Below are 18091 nucleotides of genomic sequence, written 5' to 3'. Positions count from 1 at the left end.
AGAGCCAGATTGCTGCTGCATGCACTCAGAACCAGAGCAGTTTTGGAAAAGAATGCATAGGGACTAGTAGATAAAGACTGATTTCCCCTTAGATTTATCTATGCTCCATGTACTGTGGGAAGTCTGTGTCCTTGGCAGATGGGAAAGCTCCCCTGGAGATGTTTAACATCCTCTGAAGTGCAAGAGCAGCTCTGTTGGGGACACAGTAGTGGGTAAGAATGTGGACTATCACTCATATCCACCTGGCTTTGGATCCCTTCATAGTCACCTCCTAGATGTGCCTTATTTAATCCCTCTGTACTTCAGGGTCCATTTGTGAAGTAAGTTTAATCATCCTGGCAGCTACTTTGTAGGGTGATTGTAAAATGAAATATAAGACTCCATAGAAAGCTCTTAGTTCAGTGCTTCCTGTTTAATAAGACTTCAGTTGATAATAGCTATTATCTAAGCTATTATCTAAGCACTTTGTAAGTGATTTGTGTTTGGAACATCAAAACTGAGAATATTATGTACCTTGAGAAGTGTTTGACCCCCAAAAGATGAGAAAAATTTACTTGGGGATGTCTGAAAAAAAACCCCAGGCTCTCTTGAGAAGTGCAGAAGAGAAGTTTTCATGTTGATTATATAATTAACTCTCATGCTGGAGATTGTCTGAAACCTTGAAACATCTGTCTTTATATCCTTTGGAGCCTTACTTTATAATCCATACTTCGTTTTTAAAATTGTTAATTTATGAAAAGGATTACAGCTAACTGACATAACATGTTTATTGGACATGTGCTGGTTTTGCTCTGGTATCAAGGTGAAAATTTCCTTTCCCTTCTCTAACTTCATATCTGTAGTTCTTTATAACATAAGTATAGGAAAATTCAGGCTCTTTCTCCCTATGATGTTCTGTTTCTGTGATATTCTGCTGCATGACCTCTACACATAGATAAGGATGAGAGAATATGGACAGCTAGTGACTATCCTATAATGACTCTAACCCCAGATTTACTTGCTCTGATATTTTAGGCAAGGGACTACTTTAGGCAACGCTCACATTTTCCTCTTTTATCAAAGGAATGAACATGAGTTTATTCCTCGATGATTTATTTTTGTTATTTTTGTCCTTAAGGTGAGTCTCCTCTGAAATCTGGTGTTTGAGGTGATGGCTCAGTGCCAGCTCTGCTTCTTCACACTACGTGATTATCATGTCTGCTCTGTTTTTTGATTATCATTTAACCTTCCTTTATTGGCTTTTTATTTTTTTTATTTTTATTTTTTTTAAAGATTTTATTTATTTATTTGACAGACAGAGATCACAAGTAGAGAGGCAGGCAGAGAGAGAGAGGAGGAAGCAGGCTCCCCGCTGAGCAGAGAGCCCGATGCGGGGCTCGATCCCAGGCTGGGATCATGACCTGAGCCGAAGGCAGAGGCTTTAACCCACTGAGCCACTCAGGCACGCCCTTTTATTGGCTTTTTAAAATAACTTTTTATTTTGAAACAATTATAGATGTAAAGGAAATTGCAAAAATAGTACTACAAAGAGTCCTAAGTACCATTCACCCACTTTTCCCCGGTGGTGACATCTAATATAGCTATAAAATAACATCAAAACCAGGACACTTGGTAGACTGTTGATTCAGACCACAGACCTTATTAACGTTTCACCATTTTTTTTTAGCCTTCTTGCGCGCGCGTGCGTGCGCGCGCGTGTGTTTGTGTGTGTGTGTGTGTGTGTGTGTGTGTAGCTCAATGGAATTTTATCACATGTATAAAATCATGTAATCATCACCACACTTAAGATACAGGATTGTTTCATTACCACAGAAGAGCTGCCTCTTGCTGCCTCTTCATACTCACACTCCCCTTCCAACACTTCCCTTTCATCCCTGTCCCCTGGAAACCATTAATGTTTTCTCTAACTGTATAGTTTTGTCACTTTTGAGAATGTTATATAATTGGAACATATCTTGTGCAGATTGACTTTTTTCACTAAGTACAATGCCCTCGAGGACCATCCAAGTTGTTCCTTTTTGTTGTGGAGTAGTGTTTCAGTATAAGGATATACCAGACTTTGCTTAGCCATTCACCCATTGAAGGAATTCCAGGTTATTTCCAGTATTTAACTATGATAAATAAGGCTACTATTACATTCATATGTAGGTTTTGTGTGAACACAAGTTTTTGGTTCTCTTCCTTGAGGATTTTACAAATTCTGTGTGAATGGTCTTGCCTGATTCATAGTACACAGTTTAAGAAGAATATTTCTAATCGTTTGATTTGGGTTCAATAATAAATGATAGGGCTCCTAAAGATTTCATTTAAATCAGACCTTGTATTTGTAAGAGAATAAATGAGGATGGATTACAGAGAGAGAGTTTAATGTATGCTTTTCATTCTATTTTTAAGACTCCTCAGACAACAAAGAAAAGAAGACTTTCAGCCTTGAAGAAAAGTCTAAAATCTCCAAAAACCGTGTTCACTATATGAAATTCACAAAAGGTAAAATTAAGCATTTCTTTATTTGTTGCTGAAATCTCTATGTTCACACTAGGTTTCTTAAAGGATTTTTAGCTTTCAGCAACATTATTTCTTGTTTTATATGCAAAATGGACAAGTATGGATGGCCTGACTGGTTTGATCTAAAGCAGTGCTCAAGTTTCAACATTTATTGTGAATCACCTAGAGATCTGTTTAAAGTGCAGATTCATTAGCTCTGAGGTGGGACCCCACACTCGACTTTAGACTATGTGCAAGTCCTTTGACAAAGCTGGAAGTGGGAGTCAATCTGCTGTGAAGAGGAGAAAAGAGACTTTATGTGGCTAGGTCAGAAAATAATTTTAATATGTTGTTCAACATTTTTGGTTACATTTCTTGTTTTTGAGAAATCTCACTCCCAAACTGAGTTGCATTATTCCAAGCCATTCTGGCATTGCATGGAATGTTAACATAGGCGTTCCATGGTCATTGCAAAGTAGCTTTAGAAAATGTATTTGAGAACTGGGTAGTGAGTGAGTCCTAAGGTCCTCCATCATCTCCTCCCGCTCCCTTCCCAGTACTGCCGCCAATTGCAAGTGCAGTTGTACGGTGTAACCACGAGGTGGCAGTCTTGTATTGGTAAGAAACAATTTAACTAGCCTTCAACTCCCCCAAGTATTTTCCCATAGAACAATATTGTGCATTAAGTACACTTTCCAGATACAGAAGCCTATTTATTATGTACTATACTTAAGGTATAAATGTGAATGTAATCCTGTTGTGCTAGTCTAGTTACCATATGTTGGCTCTTCCTATGGGAGATTGAATGTACTTTTCTACCTGCTGGGAAACACATATCCCTTTGCTTTAGTCTAGTTGTCATGATTGGGAATTCCCTGACTCCTAGAAGTTGAATAGCAGTGGGAGCTAGAATTTCCACTACTCTAGCTATTAATGGTGGTTCTCATTTGGGGGTAGCACCCAGAAAGGTAGGTCTGGGTTTGATTTAAGTGGGAGCCTGTGGCAGAGCTAAATGGAGTCAGTAGCCGAATAGCTTCAGGAATGTGTACAAGGAGAGATGGACGCTTCCTGCTTCTTTCTCCCAGCTGGTGTGGTTTTTCTGTGGCTCTTCGTGTTATGCCCTCTTCTTTTCTCAAGCTGGAACCTTCTTTGTTGTTTTCCTATGTGGTCTCTAATCAGGATTTGTCTCCACTCCTGACCTGCTGCAGAACAGAAGACAGTCCCTGCTGGCTCCTCAGTCATTCTGAGGGGAGGCTAAATTGCCACTTTATAACCAGTCTTTTTTCATTAGAACCTAAAGGAAAAGAAAGATATAGCAGAAAGATGCTGAACAAATTGATGACATTAAAAACGGCCTGTAGCTTTTAGATGGTAGGGCAGCCTTTGAAACTTTCAAGTTAGCAAATCTAGTTTTCCTTTAGTGCCTGACTACACGCATGATTTCACCTAAACCATTTGCTGCAGCCGGGATAATCCTCTGTAATCTACTTTAATCTGATGGATGGCTGTATCTGCTTTCTATTTCTAGTTAAGCCACTCCCCTGCCAGGTGATCCTGTCAAACTGCTTGGTGTGTTGTGCCTTCAATTTCTTGGAATGAGGTTTACTGATTTCTTAGTATTAGCCTTGCTTGGGGAGAAGGGGGCTTTGGTATACAGGGAAGAGGGTTCAAGATATATTGTCAGGAAGGAAGCGGAGGAGATTAAGTGGGAAAATAGAGGAAATGCAGATTGGGGAATGAGTAGAAAAGGTGGGAAAAAGAGGCAGAAATCCAGGTAATGAAGAAAGTCATTATTTACTATCCATCTTAACAAGCCACGATGAAAGCATATCTTAGAGTTCTTTCATTTAATAAAAGAAGTCTTTCCATGTAGAGCAGTTGTCCCTGGATGTGAATGATAAACTCTGAGTCATCCCTAAGGTGGATGATCTTAGATCACAGGGATCCCGGGTGCTGCATTACCCTCTCGCACAGATCACTTTAGCACTGACCTTCTTCCAGACTCCGCTTCCGCTATTAAACATGAGGAAAGATTTTTAAGTCATTATTGAGTTCTAAAGTAGGTTGCATTTTATGACTTTTCAGAAATGACCCATTTTATGGAACTTTTGATTGTTCAGCATAATGTTTGATAAGCTTTTTAGCCCTCGGTAGGCTCTTAGTGAGCCTAACTAATTTGCTTATTCAATGAGGATGATTCATGCTGTAACTCCTGCCTGTGATCCAGAGACTAAAACATGGGAAGATGACATTTTACATGGGAAGAACGAGGACAAAAATTTGACTTTAAAAGTGTGAGATTCCGGTAGCAAATAGCATTATAAAAATTTGCTACTGCCTAAATATTGGCTATATCATTTTCATTGAGATACATACTTACTCCTTTCTAGAGTCCCAGACTTATGATTTGAATTTGAAACAACTTATTTTCTAATTCAAAAGTTTGTATCATCCATATTTGTTTAAAAGCCCAACTTCCATGCAGTTTCTTGCAATTCAAAAAATGTTTGTTGAGGCGCATCTGTGGAGAGGAAAAGATCAAACTCCACAAAAACATTTTTAAAGTTTTTCACCTACACAGTGCAGAGTTATCAGGAGAGTATTCCTCTCTTCCTCCCCTCAGTTGGGCAGTGGGTGGAAGAAATAAGGGGGCATGAACTGTGGTTGCGCAGCTTCATCCTAGTGATTTTCCTCAGACTTCTTACTCACATGACCGTTGGCAGTATTTGCTTCTTAAACGAGGAAACTGCCTGGACAGCACATGTCCTGGTGGCTGGCTCCCTAGGCTGGATGCACAGACTGTATTACTCTTAGTACATTCCCCCACAAACCCTGCCCCACCATGGCAAGGGACTCTGCTAGTCATGGGTGTCTAGTTTCCTCTTTGGATTCTTTTGCCATTTAAATATAAATTAGCACCACTGCAGGCTGTGAAAAAATTCTGGCTGTCTTATTGGTTGTGAGGGTCTCACTTATTTCAAACCCCACTCTAAGCCCTGCAGCTTGCCTGGTGCTCTGACATCACCTTTCAGTGCCACCACCATTATCTTCTGTTCCCGGCTTATTATTGGTCCCATGTATTTTTGTCAAAAACAAAAATCAAGATACAGTATGTGTTGTATTCTTCATGACTGGTGATATGCAAATGAATTTTCCAAGTAAGTGAGGCTAACTACATACACCTGAAGTGGGTTGGTTTTTTTGTTTTGTTTTGTTTTTGTTTCTGTTTTTAATTTTAACAAAACCTATTTCACCTACCATGCATTTCCTGGCCCTCACCCCTTTACTCCCAGTAGAAAGCTCAGGGTTTTTTTTTTCAGGCTTTGTTTTAATACGGTGCTATAATACCGTATTTTCCCAAGAACTTGTTGGGTTCTATAAGACTTTTGCCCTTAAATTAAGAAGTTCCAGATCTCTGTGCTTCTTTAATTCTTGTTTTTTGTAATTTCATTTGCTTCCCATGTGGACTTCTCGGCATCATGGGTATATCTGGCCACAGTGGTAACCTTCCTCCTTTCTTTGCCACTCTGATGGACTGGATAATCATGACTGTTAGAAAAACAGCTAAAAAGATCATAAAGAACTCTTCTCTGAAAGTACCTGCTTATCCTTTTATGGACATAGTTACATCAGCTTGGCTACTGGAAGCCGTGTTACGGCCAATGGAAGACTGAAAGGTAGATGAACCAAACCCAGACAGATAACGTAAGTTCTTATTCTGTTGAGCTTTTGATTGTCATTTTCCCTAACATCTAAGTTTTTCAACAGTATTTGCTGTCATTTGACCTTAATTTAGAACTGAAACCAGTAAGCTTTCAAACTCAGTTTTAGTATTTATATATTTTATTTAAAAGTGGCCATGATTTTATAAAATTCATAAACTATTCAACCAGGATCATTAACTAACAACTGTTTCAGTACCAATTCTGTCTTCACATTTTGATCTATCTTTAAGCTCCTTTCCATTGGTCTCTGACTCTTAATTCTTCTCTGTGTTTTGTTTTCCAGATCAAATCCAGAGCAAGGCCTGTAACAATCCTGGTTTCTACACTTACTTAAGTGAACTTTGCTAAAGGATAAAAATTTCTGATATAAGAACCTATCACCAAAACCTTAGAAACACTTGCATCTTCTTTGGTACAGCTTACTGTCTCTACCAGCTTGGCAGTTTTTCCTGTAATGTTTAGATTTGTTTTCAATCTCTGCGCGTTCATAGTTTGACATCTGTCCTAGAATTGCGATCTTGCATGTACCCTCCCTTTCTAAATCCCTCCAACGTCCCTAAAAGATCTTAATTTGCATTTCTTTGAGGGTATCTGTTCCATTCCAGAAGACAGGTTAGGGAAAGATGGCCGATACATATTTTGAACTAAGCATAACTCCTTTTTCTGAAATAGAAACTGCCATCCTGAATGTGCTCAGCAGTGCAAAATGGTGTTATGCTGATGACAAAGCTAAGAATAGATCTCTAGACCTCCTAAGGGTTTTCCCACTTCTCCCCACCATGACCAATTTTATTCCCCACTTTTCAGGTTCATTTTCTGAGTTCCTATGTGAGATATGTTTCGTTTTATTCTTGAGGAAGTTTCCTTTAGGATCTGTTGTCTGGGTCTGCTTAATAATCAGAAACAGAAAAGCTTTGTTTCTAGCTCAGGGAGAAAGGAGAGAGTAGCACAGAGCCACAGAAGACCATGTCCCTGATAGGAACAGGTCGTACTGATTAGACCATTGAATCTAGTACTGTTGCCTATGAAGCTGGTTATGGTGCCTCACTTTGCATTAAATCTAAGGGTGTTTTGTTTTTTAATTTCATGGAGTCACTGAGCAATATCATATTTGAATGCCCCAGTGATAGTCAGTGAACTAGAACCTTCTGGGTCATGCCATTACGTTGCCAAGTGAGTTTGCTACAGGAACTAAGAAGACGAGTGAGTCTGTGACATTGGAACTCAGGCTTCCTACTCAGAACACACATTCCTGTGTCTGACCCGGAGCCTCACTCCCCCAGAGCCTCAAGACTTTACATGTAGCAGTTACTTTTCTAAAATGCATTTACCATGTGGTTGATAAATGGGAATAGATTTGGTTGACTGCTCACAGAGTATTTTTGGTAGAAGTGGAAATTCCAAAGAAGTGAATTTTAAATTAGTTGGTTTGTGGGTTTGAAATTAAGTGAAAGAGTTCAGTGTTTTTAATAAGAGTTGTAGACCCTTCGGGTAGTGCTTTGCCAGAAGCCATTAAATTTCCTGCTCTTACTATGTATCCTTTTACTTAAAGATGGTAGAGCTGTAATAGTAAAGAACATTTTAAAGAGAAAAATCTGAAATCCTTTCATCCTAATATAGCTATTTGCATATATTCTTAAATTTTCATTCATTCAGTTAATTATAGAGCTCCTATGTGTCAAATACAGTGTGCCCTCATTCATGTGTGTTTTCAAAGCTATGTAGCTAGCAGCGTTTTTGTCTGCATTTCATAATCCTAAGTAACTCACGTCTCCTTAGAATAAATGATAATTCTTTTATAAATGGGGAACCCAGAGACCCAGATATTATACCTTGAAGTCATACCAGTAGAAGAGCTTGCTTTAAAATTATTTTCCTCTCGTGTTACGTGCTCTTAGTTGCTTCTACAAATAAGAGAATGTCAGGGGTTCTGCTTCTAAAACACTTGATTTATAAGGGATTTTTTAATTAATTTTATGTTTAATTAAGGAGTTGTAGTCTGTGAAAGGGAGACAGAAAGTCAGTAGCTTATAAAATTGTTTCTTTTCCAAAACCCATTTTGTTTTCAGGATTGTCATAGTTTATATTCATACTCCTTATTTTAGAAAGGATGGTATTACTGAAAGGCATCATGTTGTTTTTCTAGGGAAGGATCTATCATCTCGGAGCAAAACAGATCTTGACTGCATTTTTGGGAAAAGACAGAGTAAGAAGACTCCTGAGGTATTAAGCCACATACAGTTGATATATGTTCGTTTCAACACCGCTTGATTTTTTGCGATTAAGTAGAACTATTTAAATCTATTACTGGTAGTACTTTTTAGATAAACCTACCAAAAAAGCTTTGAGAGGCTTTATACAAAGGCTAAATATGATCCTTTTAATAATAATAGTTGGAAGATAATATGCTTTACAAGGATTCTGAGAAAGAATATGTGTTACCTGCTTTTTCCCTTGTGTGAGGACTGGAGTAAACTCGGGAGGAATGCCTTTCCTGGTATACTCAAAGGGAAAAATGTCTCTCCCATGCCAGAAGAGAGGGTGGTTGCTTGCATCGGTTTTGTTTGCTCTGCTTGGACTGCATAATTGTTTGGGCTAATGGCTTGGGGAGGGACGATATCATTTATGTAGTCCTATTCTGGCCTGTTACCTTTAAAAAGCATTTTGAAAGTTGCATCATCATGGAGAGTCTGTAAGGAATTTGGTTTTGTATTTCCTCCATTGTACAATGTTTATTTCAAAATTAGATAGGAGTAGGGTGACTAAACTGTACCCTAAATGGAATGAGTCCATAATTCAGAGTCTTCATTAGGTCATTGGACTGTATAATACAGCACAAAGTTTTTTGTGCCATTTCGAAAGTAAGAGACAGTTCTGGGCTTGGATTTCAAAACTGAAGTTTTGAAATATGGGTTTCTGGATATAAAGAGATAAAAATTTAAAATTGGTGTTGTCTCCAAAAATCTGTAATATGGTTGCTATAGCTATTACTCAACTAATCCGATATGTCCTCCTTATAGTTTCTTTATTGGCTCCTAGCCAAGGCCCTTGATGATGATAGAACAAAAAAACACTTGTGTAATTTATTTCTGATATTTCTCCAGAGCTATGGGAATTTTTCCAGGGCAGTAGCTGTTTGTTACTTAATATTATTTTCGAAGACTATACTTATTAGGGATTGTGCTTGGTGATTTCCTCTGCGGGTTGGGAGAAAATTCCATCTTTCAGCACTTTTTCTGCCCCTGCACCTTCAGTGGTAAAGACTGAGGATGCAGGCCTGGGCCCCATTGGCTCACCGAGGGGTGGTGTCTGTAGGTCTCTGCTGAGTCATGTCAAAAGCAGATGGGTCATTAGGGAGGAGGTGTTCTGACATCAGGCCACACTGGATGCTGCATTCATGGAGAGGCTGTTGGAAGAGCTGAGGATCATCAGACAGCGCTATTTCTGGTTACATCTCTCCCCTTCAGTGGTTACTGCATAACCTGAATTGGATCAGGCCCTCTGCCTTGTTCACTCAAGACTTTGCATCTGTGTTACCTGAGTGTTTCTCTTGAGTCACTCTCCTTTGATCATCCTCAGTAATTTCAGTATCCTCAAGGATGTTCTATCACCTCCACTCTGCCCTAGCTACCCTCTCCCTTGGCACACCTTGCACCTTTGCATCAGCCCCATAGTCCATACTGGATTTCTGATGATAACCTTACTCTTCCAGCTCTCTCAATCTTGCATTCCCACTGTGCTGGCATTTCCAAATCCTTGCATTCTTGGATTACTTGACCCTCTTTTTTCTCCCTGCTGCCAGCCCCTACTGCCTGCGACCCTGGTCTTTTCTAGTACTCTCTTTGAAATTTTACAGTTGAACAGATGAGGGAAGGAAGTATTATTTATGGGCTTTTGGTAGAACTTTAAAAAAACTAAAGTGGTAAGCACAGGAAAGCTTTTTGTTTCAGGAGATTAGAGGTTTCTAATCCTCTGACAGATGTCTGTCAGTAAGTCCTGATGTTAGGTGCCATGAAACTTTTCAACACTATCCAGCACTTCTTGGCTTTTTGGTGGTGTAGTCATTCATGACCATGTTGCTGTGAGCCTGTACTTGAGGATCTTCGGCAACAATTCCCTGGTACTAGCCCAGGGAAAGTCTATTTCAGTGTAGTTGGTGTGGAGAAGACCAGCCTTGATATAATACTGTGTTTTGTTGTTTAAGATTTATATCCAGGCACTTCTTAATCTCTCACTCTGGCTTAAGGTTTTCCTCTTGTAGATGCATTTGAAATCCTGATTGTTTGGTGAGGCAGTGTTATATCAGGGTGCAGTGCGTGGTCTGTAGCAGTGGTCCTCAGCAGCACTTCCACTCAGTCACTTAAGGAGCTTTAAGAAAAATGCTAATGCCAGGGTGCCAGCCCAGCCCAGTTAAATCCAAATTTGGAGTCAGGGTCCAGAAATAGGTATTAAAAAGAGAAGAATAAAAATACTTTTAATTTAAAATAAAGCCTACCCAGATGACTTGGGTGACTATTAGGAGTGAGGATTGAGAGCCACTAGTGGAAGCCCTGTTATGTAACATTTGGGAGAGCTTCTGGCTTTAGGGTTACGAATACTGCCTAGGACAGAGCTTCTGAAATCTTAATACGTACGCAGATCATCTGGAAATTGTGTTAAACTGCAGATTCCAGTTCTTGAGGATGGGGTGGGGCCCAAGAGTCTGCGTTTCTGAGAAGCTCCCAGGTGATGCTAATGCTGCTGGTCACACTGCTGCGTGCCCTGCATAAGTCGACAGGGCCTCTGTGGTATTTTACATCTAATACATAGCTACACGTATATATAAGATGGGAGGGTATTGAAACCTAATCACATTTTTAAGACACCAAGGAAAAAAATATTACTGTAAAGCAGAGTCCCTTTTTTTTTTAAGTTTTTATTTTAATTCCAGTTAGTATACAGTGTACTAGCAGTTTCAGGTGTACAATATAGTGATTTAACACTTCCATACAATACCTGGTGCTTATCACAGAGCAGTCCTTGATCCCCATCACCTATTTCACCCATCTACCCCCACACCCCTATCCTGGTGCTCACCATCAGTTTGTTCTCCGTAGTTGAGAGGCTGTTTCTTGGTTTACTTCTCCCTGTAAAGCAGAGTCACTTTTAAATTTGTTTTAGATGTGTGTCGATTTTCACATAGAGAGTTAGCTCTCATTGAGGCACACCTGTACCTTCCCTGAATAAATTGTTGCTATGAAACCTTATCGTGTTAGTTACAACAGTCCTTATAGCCAAGGGCAGGAGGCCTTTGATCAGATTTGTTTGAAATACCACCTCTTTTGGCTCCTGGTTGCAGTTGGAAGGAGTATCACTTTATTTTTACTCCCTTGACCCCCATAGCAACATTGGCCTGAATTTGTAGTTGGCATTGCCAAGGTAAAGGTGCTCCTGGAGGTCAGATACCGGAAGAATCTCAGACATCATGGCAGTATTGAATGCTAGCATAGGTATTCTCTGTGGGTGCTCTGGATAAGGAGCTGATACTGATCTTGTCTTTGCATCGAGATTTAAAGAACCTTGGACATTGACCACATCTTGTTTGGGTGACATCCAACCTCTCAAGTTAAAGCCGAACTTACTAATTTCTACAACCCCTGACTGTTGTAATGACAGAAAAGAAACTACAACCTTATAAAGCATCTGTGCCAGACACGGTGCTGGCCAGTTCAGATAGTATTTCATTTGTCCCCAACAGTTCTGTGAAGGAGGCATTATCACCTTTTTAGCAGTGAGGGAACCAATGCTCAGAAGGATTTGTTATGAAGGTCCAAGGTGGTACAAATGGGATTTAAGTCCAGGTCCCTCTGACTCCAGAGTCATTGTCCTTTCCCCTGTACCATAGGTCAACTTTCTTGCAAATAAATAAATAAATAAATATCTACATTTAAATGATCTTAGTTATGCCTTAGAAGTTTTCTTTGAGATTTTGTCAAAGGCATAAGTAGTTAATATTTTATCATCACTTTGTGGGAAACTGGTTGACTTTTATATTCTCATTTTGCTGAAAATAGTGGTTCAGCTTTCAAAATCACTACCTTGCCTTCAGGCAGAACTGAACTCTGATAGGTTCAGGAAGCAGATTACAAATGCCTGGGCCAGCTTTGGGAACAATTTTATTTTGCTGTTGGAACTGAATTAAGAAAGACTTAGCTTGAGTTTCTGAAGCATAGATGCTGTGTTAACGTGTGCATTTTCTAGTCTCATAGGATTTGAAGAATCTGAATACATTTATACCTAATAGCTGCAGCCCTTGATTAATAACAGATTTTTTTGACCTTTTTTTGCTTTAAATCTTTTTATTTTGAAGTAATTACAGATGTATAGGAAGTTGCAAAGATAGTGCAGAGGGGTTGCTTGTACCCTTCACCCAGTTATCCCAGTAGTTACATCTGACATAACTATCACACAAGATGAAAGCCAGGAAATTGACACTGCTAGCAATCCATGTGTGTAGTTCTGTGCCACTTTATGACATTTGTGGATTCTATAACCACTGTCTCAGTTAATTACAGAACTGTACCTTCAACACAAGCATTTCCCTCATACTACCTCAGTTATAGTCACCCCCTCCCCCACACATCCCTGACTTCAGCAGATGCTGCTGTCAACAGAATTGTCTAATTCAAAATTGAATATTATATGTATGAACCACTTGATCTCGCATAGTTACATGCTGAGTCAGCTCACATCAGTAATGATCAGTACCAAGGTTTTAAGGCCTGATCATAGTTTCCATGATCTACCTTGGGCACTTAATGCCTGCTAGATTTTATGTCTTCTGCTGGGTTTTATGTCTTTTATCTTACACATCTTTAGAAAATGCCTTGTAAAAAATCAGGTTGTTTGATGTTTTTCAAGTCCAGATACAACGATTAAGTCATTTACTTTAGAAATTTCAGAAGTATACATAACTTATAAAGTGATGTATATGTATAAAGTGATGTAATTATCATGTGTCAGTATAGGAGAGCTCCTTGGGCAGTATGTCAGGGTACATTCATTATAGTTGGTTGGTAAACTCCTCTAAATTGCATGCAGAATTTGTGGGTATATGTACATGTAGGTATGGATATGTAAGTCCAAAACTTGTATCAGATTTTCCAGAGAGTTCTTGATCTGAAAATAATCATCAAAATCTAGGACTGTGCTAAGTAAATAAAAAAACAAAAATATAAATATAAATATGAATATAAAAAAATAAGGGTCACCTGGATGGCCTAGTCATTAAGCTTCTGCCTTCTGCTCAGCTCATGATCCCAGAGTCCTGGGATGGAGCCCCATGTTAGGCTCCCTGCTCAGCGGAGGAGCCTGCTTCTCCTTCTCCCATTCCCCCTACTTGTGTTCCCTCTCTAGCTGTCTCTCTGTGAAATAAATAAATAAAATCTTTTAAAATATTAATTAAAATAAAAATAAATCTCTTCCTTAAAAAAATCACTTAAAATGGAAATTTTCTTTGTGAGGGTAGTAGGAGTGAACTTTGTATTTTGTAGAGGAACAGAGCCTTCCTGTCTCTAGGAACTATTCTCTGACTTTCTTGGTGCTCAGTATTTTCTCCAGCCACAGAGACTATCTAGAGGCACTGGTGCCCTATCTGAATCTGGCTATTCAGAACTACTTGCTTAAATAGTGAAAGATCATCACAAACTACCAATTACTCAGAAAACTTTTAACACACTGCTCTGTGTGGGAATGGTTGGTTGTACATTTTTAATTTCCAAGTCCTTCATTTCCTTTCCCCATCATCTTTGTACTAAGGAGATAATAACTCTGGATTGGAGTTCACCTAAATTGGAGATGTATGCACTTCCTGTGGAGACAAAGAAATGATCAAACATATTGAACTGAAATTACTAGGGCCCCCAGACCTGCAGCAGGTACTTGTGCTGGCCAGTGCCTGCCAGGAGTTATAGATACAAGAGTGTATGTGTGTGTATCTTTTCTCACTTGATGTGCAAGTTGGAGTTGGAGACACTGAAAAACAAATTCCATTAGTTCCTATCTTGTTGAACTTCCTGATACTCCCTTTTTTTTTTTTTTTTGCTTCTTTCATTTTTTTCCCTCCCCCCACTTTTGCAGTTTCCTTCCTCTATCCAGCTTGTTTCCTGATTCAGCCTTATCACTACAGAAAATACTCCTAAACCATATCAAGGATTAAGACTGTGTTACCAGCATTCCTACTTTGTTTCTCTCAACAGCAGGTTTCTGACATAGGCTCTTGGCAAAATAATTGTCAATTTCTTCACCTCTGTAACATGATTGAATTAGAAACCTTGTATTTCTTATATGCTCTTATATACCCCAGTTAATGATTACTTTGCTTGAATAACCTGAGGGCTTTTGCTTTTTGAACCAAAGCATGATTTATGTTCCTTTCTTGTCAGTTATCATGAATCTCCTTTCTTTTCCATTTCTGACTGATTGTCAAATCTGAACCTACACTTCTAAGCAAACCCTTCTCTTTTGGCTAGTTGAGTTCATGGGATATTTTGACCATTGTTTTAGCTCTATAAACTGCCCTTACTTTTTTTTGTTTTGTTTTGTTTTACAGTTATAACTTTATTAATGATATCAAAAATATACACTCTATAGAATCTAAATGTATTTTCTGAAATACCAAATAGAATATCATTACATAAAATATGCTTTTATTAGTACAGTGAAGTATTATATAACTATTAAAATCTAAACTGCCCTTATTACCTCATAAGGGAAGATCATTGGGAAAAGAAGAGTCCTTTTTTAAAATTTTTGCTTGAAATGTCCTTGAATCAAAGCTACTCCTCCTTTGTTCCAAATGTTCATGTTAATAACCTATATTCATGAATTAGGTTGAGTTTTGTAAATGGTTTACCAGATGTGAACTCTTAAATTTAAACCTCTCCCCCTTCCTACAGCCTCTGTCATTCTGCCTCCCCCTTCTTACCCCAGATCTGGGCATCAGGATTCAAAAGCTACACAGCTTTCCCAGCCTAGTATTTGCTAAAGCAGTCTTCTAATGAAGAACCGTTTAGTTAGTGATAAATTTAAACTAAGCCCACAAACAAGCCAAATAATATATTTAATTAGGTCTAAAGTTTGGAGTTTTTTTGCCAGCTCTGATGACTTCCATAATTCTCATCATCATTTTGACCACTGATAACAGAGATTTTTATTTATTTATTTATTTGACACAGAGAGAACACAAGTAGGCAGAGAGGCAGGCAGAGAGAGAGGAAGGGAAGCAGGCTCCCTGCTGAGCAGAGAGCCTGATGCGGGGCTCAATCCCAGGACCCCGGGATCATGACCTGAGCCGAAGGCAGAGGCTTAACCCACTGAGTCACCCAGGCGCCCCTTGACCACTGATAACAGGATCAAGATTCAAAATAATCTCCCTAAACTGGAAAACACTTTATTTAACCAAAACTAAATAGATGAAATTTTATGAAGATGTGTAAAGTCTCATTTAATCCTGGAAAGATCTCATTTGATAGCAGTTAGATGAGAATTAATTTAGAGGCAAGGATTTGTAACCTGACCTCAGCTTTACATAAGCCAGAGTATGTAAGTACGGCAGCTATCCCACATACAGGCCTGGGCTGTATCAGAACGCTTGTGCCTGCATGCTGAAGGCAACAGGTGTTTTGCTCATTTTCTGCACTGGTGACTGTATTTGAACTATTCTTTGAGGCCTGGGTGCCATATTTTAAGAGTGTGTTCAGAGATGGGCATTGGGAACGAAAGTATCTGGAGGTGCAGGTTATATACAGGAACTAGCAAATCGGCAATTCACTGGGTGTTATACACAAACAATGAATCTGGGAACACTGCATCAAAACCCAATGATGTATTGTATGGTGACTAAAATAATACAATAAAAAGAGAAGAAGGGAAAAAAAAAAAAAAAAAAAAAAAAAAAAACAACCCTGCCTTGCCTAAAGAGAAATCCTGACTTTGAATGTCCAGATGGTTTTACCAATATTCTTTAAAAAAAAAAAAAAAACAGATTTGTTTATTATGCTTTGTAAAAAAGAACTAGTACTGTTGGATGAAACATGTGGAAAGGTTCCCACGACTGTGAAGAGAAAGAGGTCCAGGCCAACCCATTGCTATGCCAGCTCTAATCACTTTTTGATCATAGCCACATTAGGGAAACCTGGGGCCAGAGCCCCACCCTGCCAAGCTCTTTCTTAAATTGCTGACCCACAGAAGTAGTGTATGATAATGAAAGGATTGTTGTTTTAGGCTGCTAAGTTTTGCAGTGGTTTGTTACCTAGATAACTGAAATGGCTCTCTAAGGAGCTGTCATTCTCTGGCTCTGTGATTGTGCATTGGTGAACCTGGTAGATGTCTTAACCAGTGGAATGAGGAAATCATGTCATCTAATGAATTGTTCTATTTCTCTCGCTTCTTCTAATGGGAGGCTCATTCAGTGGAGTATGGCATTGAGAGCAGGCACTGTAAGAATTTGATAAGCCTGTTTTTGAGCCCATGGGTAGTGTGAAGACTGATTTGGGGCAAGTTACTTAACCTCTCAAAGCTTAGCTTCTTCAGTCATAAAATGGGGTAATAAATTATCTAACAAGAATTAAGCTAAGCCTTAGCAATTCTCTAGCATGCAGTAAGTGCCCAACATACCTTAGTTGCTGCTGCTAAGATCGCTGTCATCATTATAATTGGTAACACACTCAAATTTAAGCTGGTGAATAATAAACTTAACATAGTAATGAGAAAATTTTAATCCATGTGTGCATAGTCACATGCTGAGCAATATTTGTTAATATAAATGTACTGTGTAAACTTACTCATTGCCAATAATTCCTTTCCTTTTTTTTTTTTCTTTTTTTAACGTGTGTCCTGGGTGGGAGTGGGGCAGAGAGAGACTCGTAAGCAGGCTTCACGCCCAGTATAGAGCCCAGTGCAGGTCTCAGTCTTAACGACCCTGAGATTATGACCTGAGCTGAAATCAAGTGTCAGACACTTAACCGACTGAGTCACCTAGGTGCCCTAAATCCTCCCTTTTATAGTCTTCCAGCAAGGAGGCTTTTTGTTGCCATTTTGCCATTACAGCAATTATAGTGGATTTCTTAGCATATCAATTTTTAAGAATTGGTATTTATTATGAGTAATAACTAAAGCAGTTATCTTCCTTCTAATGTGATGTCCTATACAATTTGGGGTAGATGTATTGGCATTTGTTCAGTGTGTAAAGAATTCATTGCTTTAAAATAAATGAGCGAAAACTGAGATAAAACCTCTTTATCATCATCAACATGTATTGAGTATTCATGGAGATGATGGTACTGAATTTAATAAGTTTCAAAATGTATTTGATGCTATCCCTGTTCCCCAAAGATTTACAGTGTTTTAGTACTGTTAGAGTCTGTTTATGGAAAGATAATAGGATCTCAAGGACAAGTAGACTCTTCAGATCATCCAGTTTATGCCACTGCACCAAGCAGGACTGTTTTTGTCATCACAATGGAAATTAGTCTGATTCCATTAACAGTAGCAAGGGAAAACAGAGTTTTAATGTGAGTTTCAGAGATTTAGATATAAAAAATGTTCCTCAGACAGGGAGTGGACAGTTCAGATACTTAGGTCATAGAAAATTTAACGCATGGAGAGATTTACAAGTGGAATTAAATGCCATCTAAGAAAATTGAGGGACAATCCATTTAGGAAGCACCAGGAGACCATTACCCTCCCCTTTTCTTTCACTGAAGTTCATCTGAGCAACATAACATACTTGGAGGTATGAAAGGACAAAATAGTGAATAGTTTACCAAGGATATTGAATTTGAACCAAAGTGATATTTTGTACCTAGTACAATCTTTCCTTCTGTTAATACTTTTGAAGCCAG

At 38.8% G+C, this 18091-nt stretch overlaps 1 protein-coding gene across 2 annotated transcripts in view; it reads left to right on the top strand.

Annotated features, from left to right (window-relative positions):
* The window catches only part of LOC111154797 (PIN2/TERF1 interacting telomerase inhibitor 1), an 88422-nt gene that overhangs the window by 21023 nt on the left and 49308 nt on the right, over positions 1-18091 (top strand). For both annotated transcript variants that reach the window (XM_022514718.1, XM_022514726.1), the window contains exons 5-6: positions 2395-2487; positions 8356-8432. In XM_022514718.1, the coding sequence (XP_022370426.1) occupies positions 2395-2487; positions 8356-8432 (170 nt within the window). The remainder of the gene's footprint in view (positions 1-2394; positions 2488-8355; positions 8433-18091) is intronic.

The sequence above is a fragment of the Enhydra lutris genome, unplaced genomic scaffold (genome assembly GCF_002288905.1).
Source record: "Enhydra lutris kenyoni isolate GAN:26980312 unplaced genomic scaffold, ASM228890v2 scaffoldscaffold3, whole genome shotgun sequence".
NCBI lineage: Eukaryota > Metazoa > Chordata > Mammalia > Carnivora > Mustelidae > Enhydra > Enhydra lutris.
This window is presented reverse-complemented; position numbering and strand designations above follow the sequence as displayed.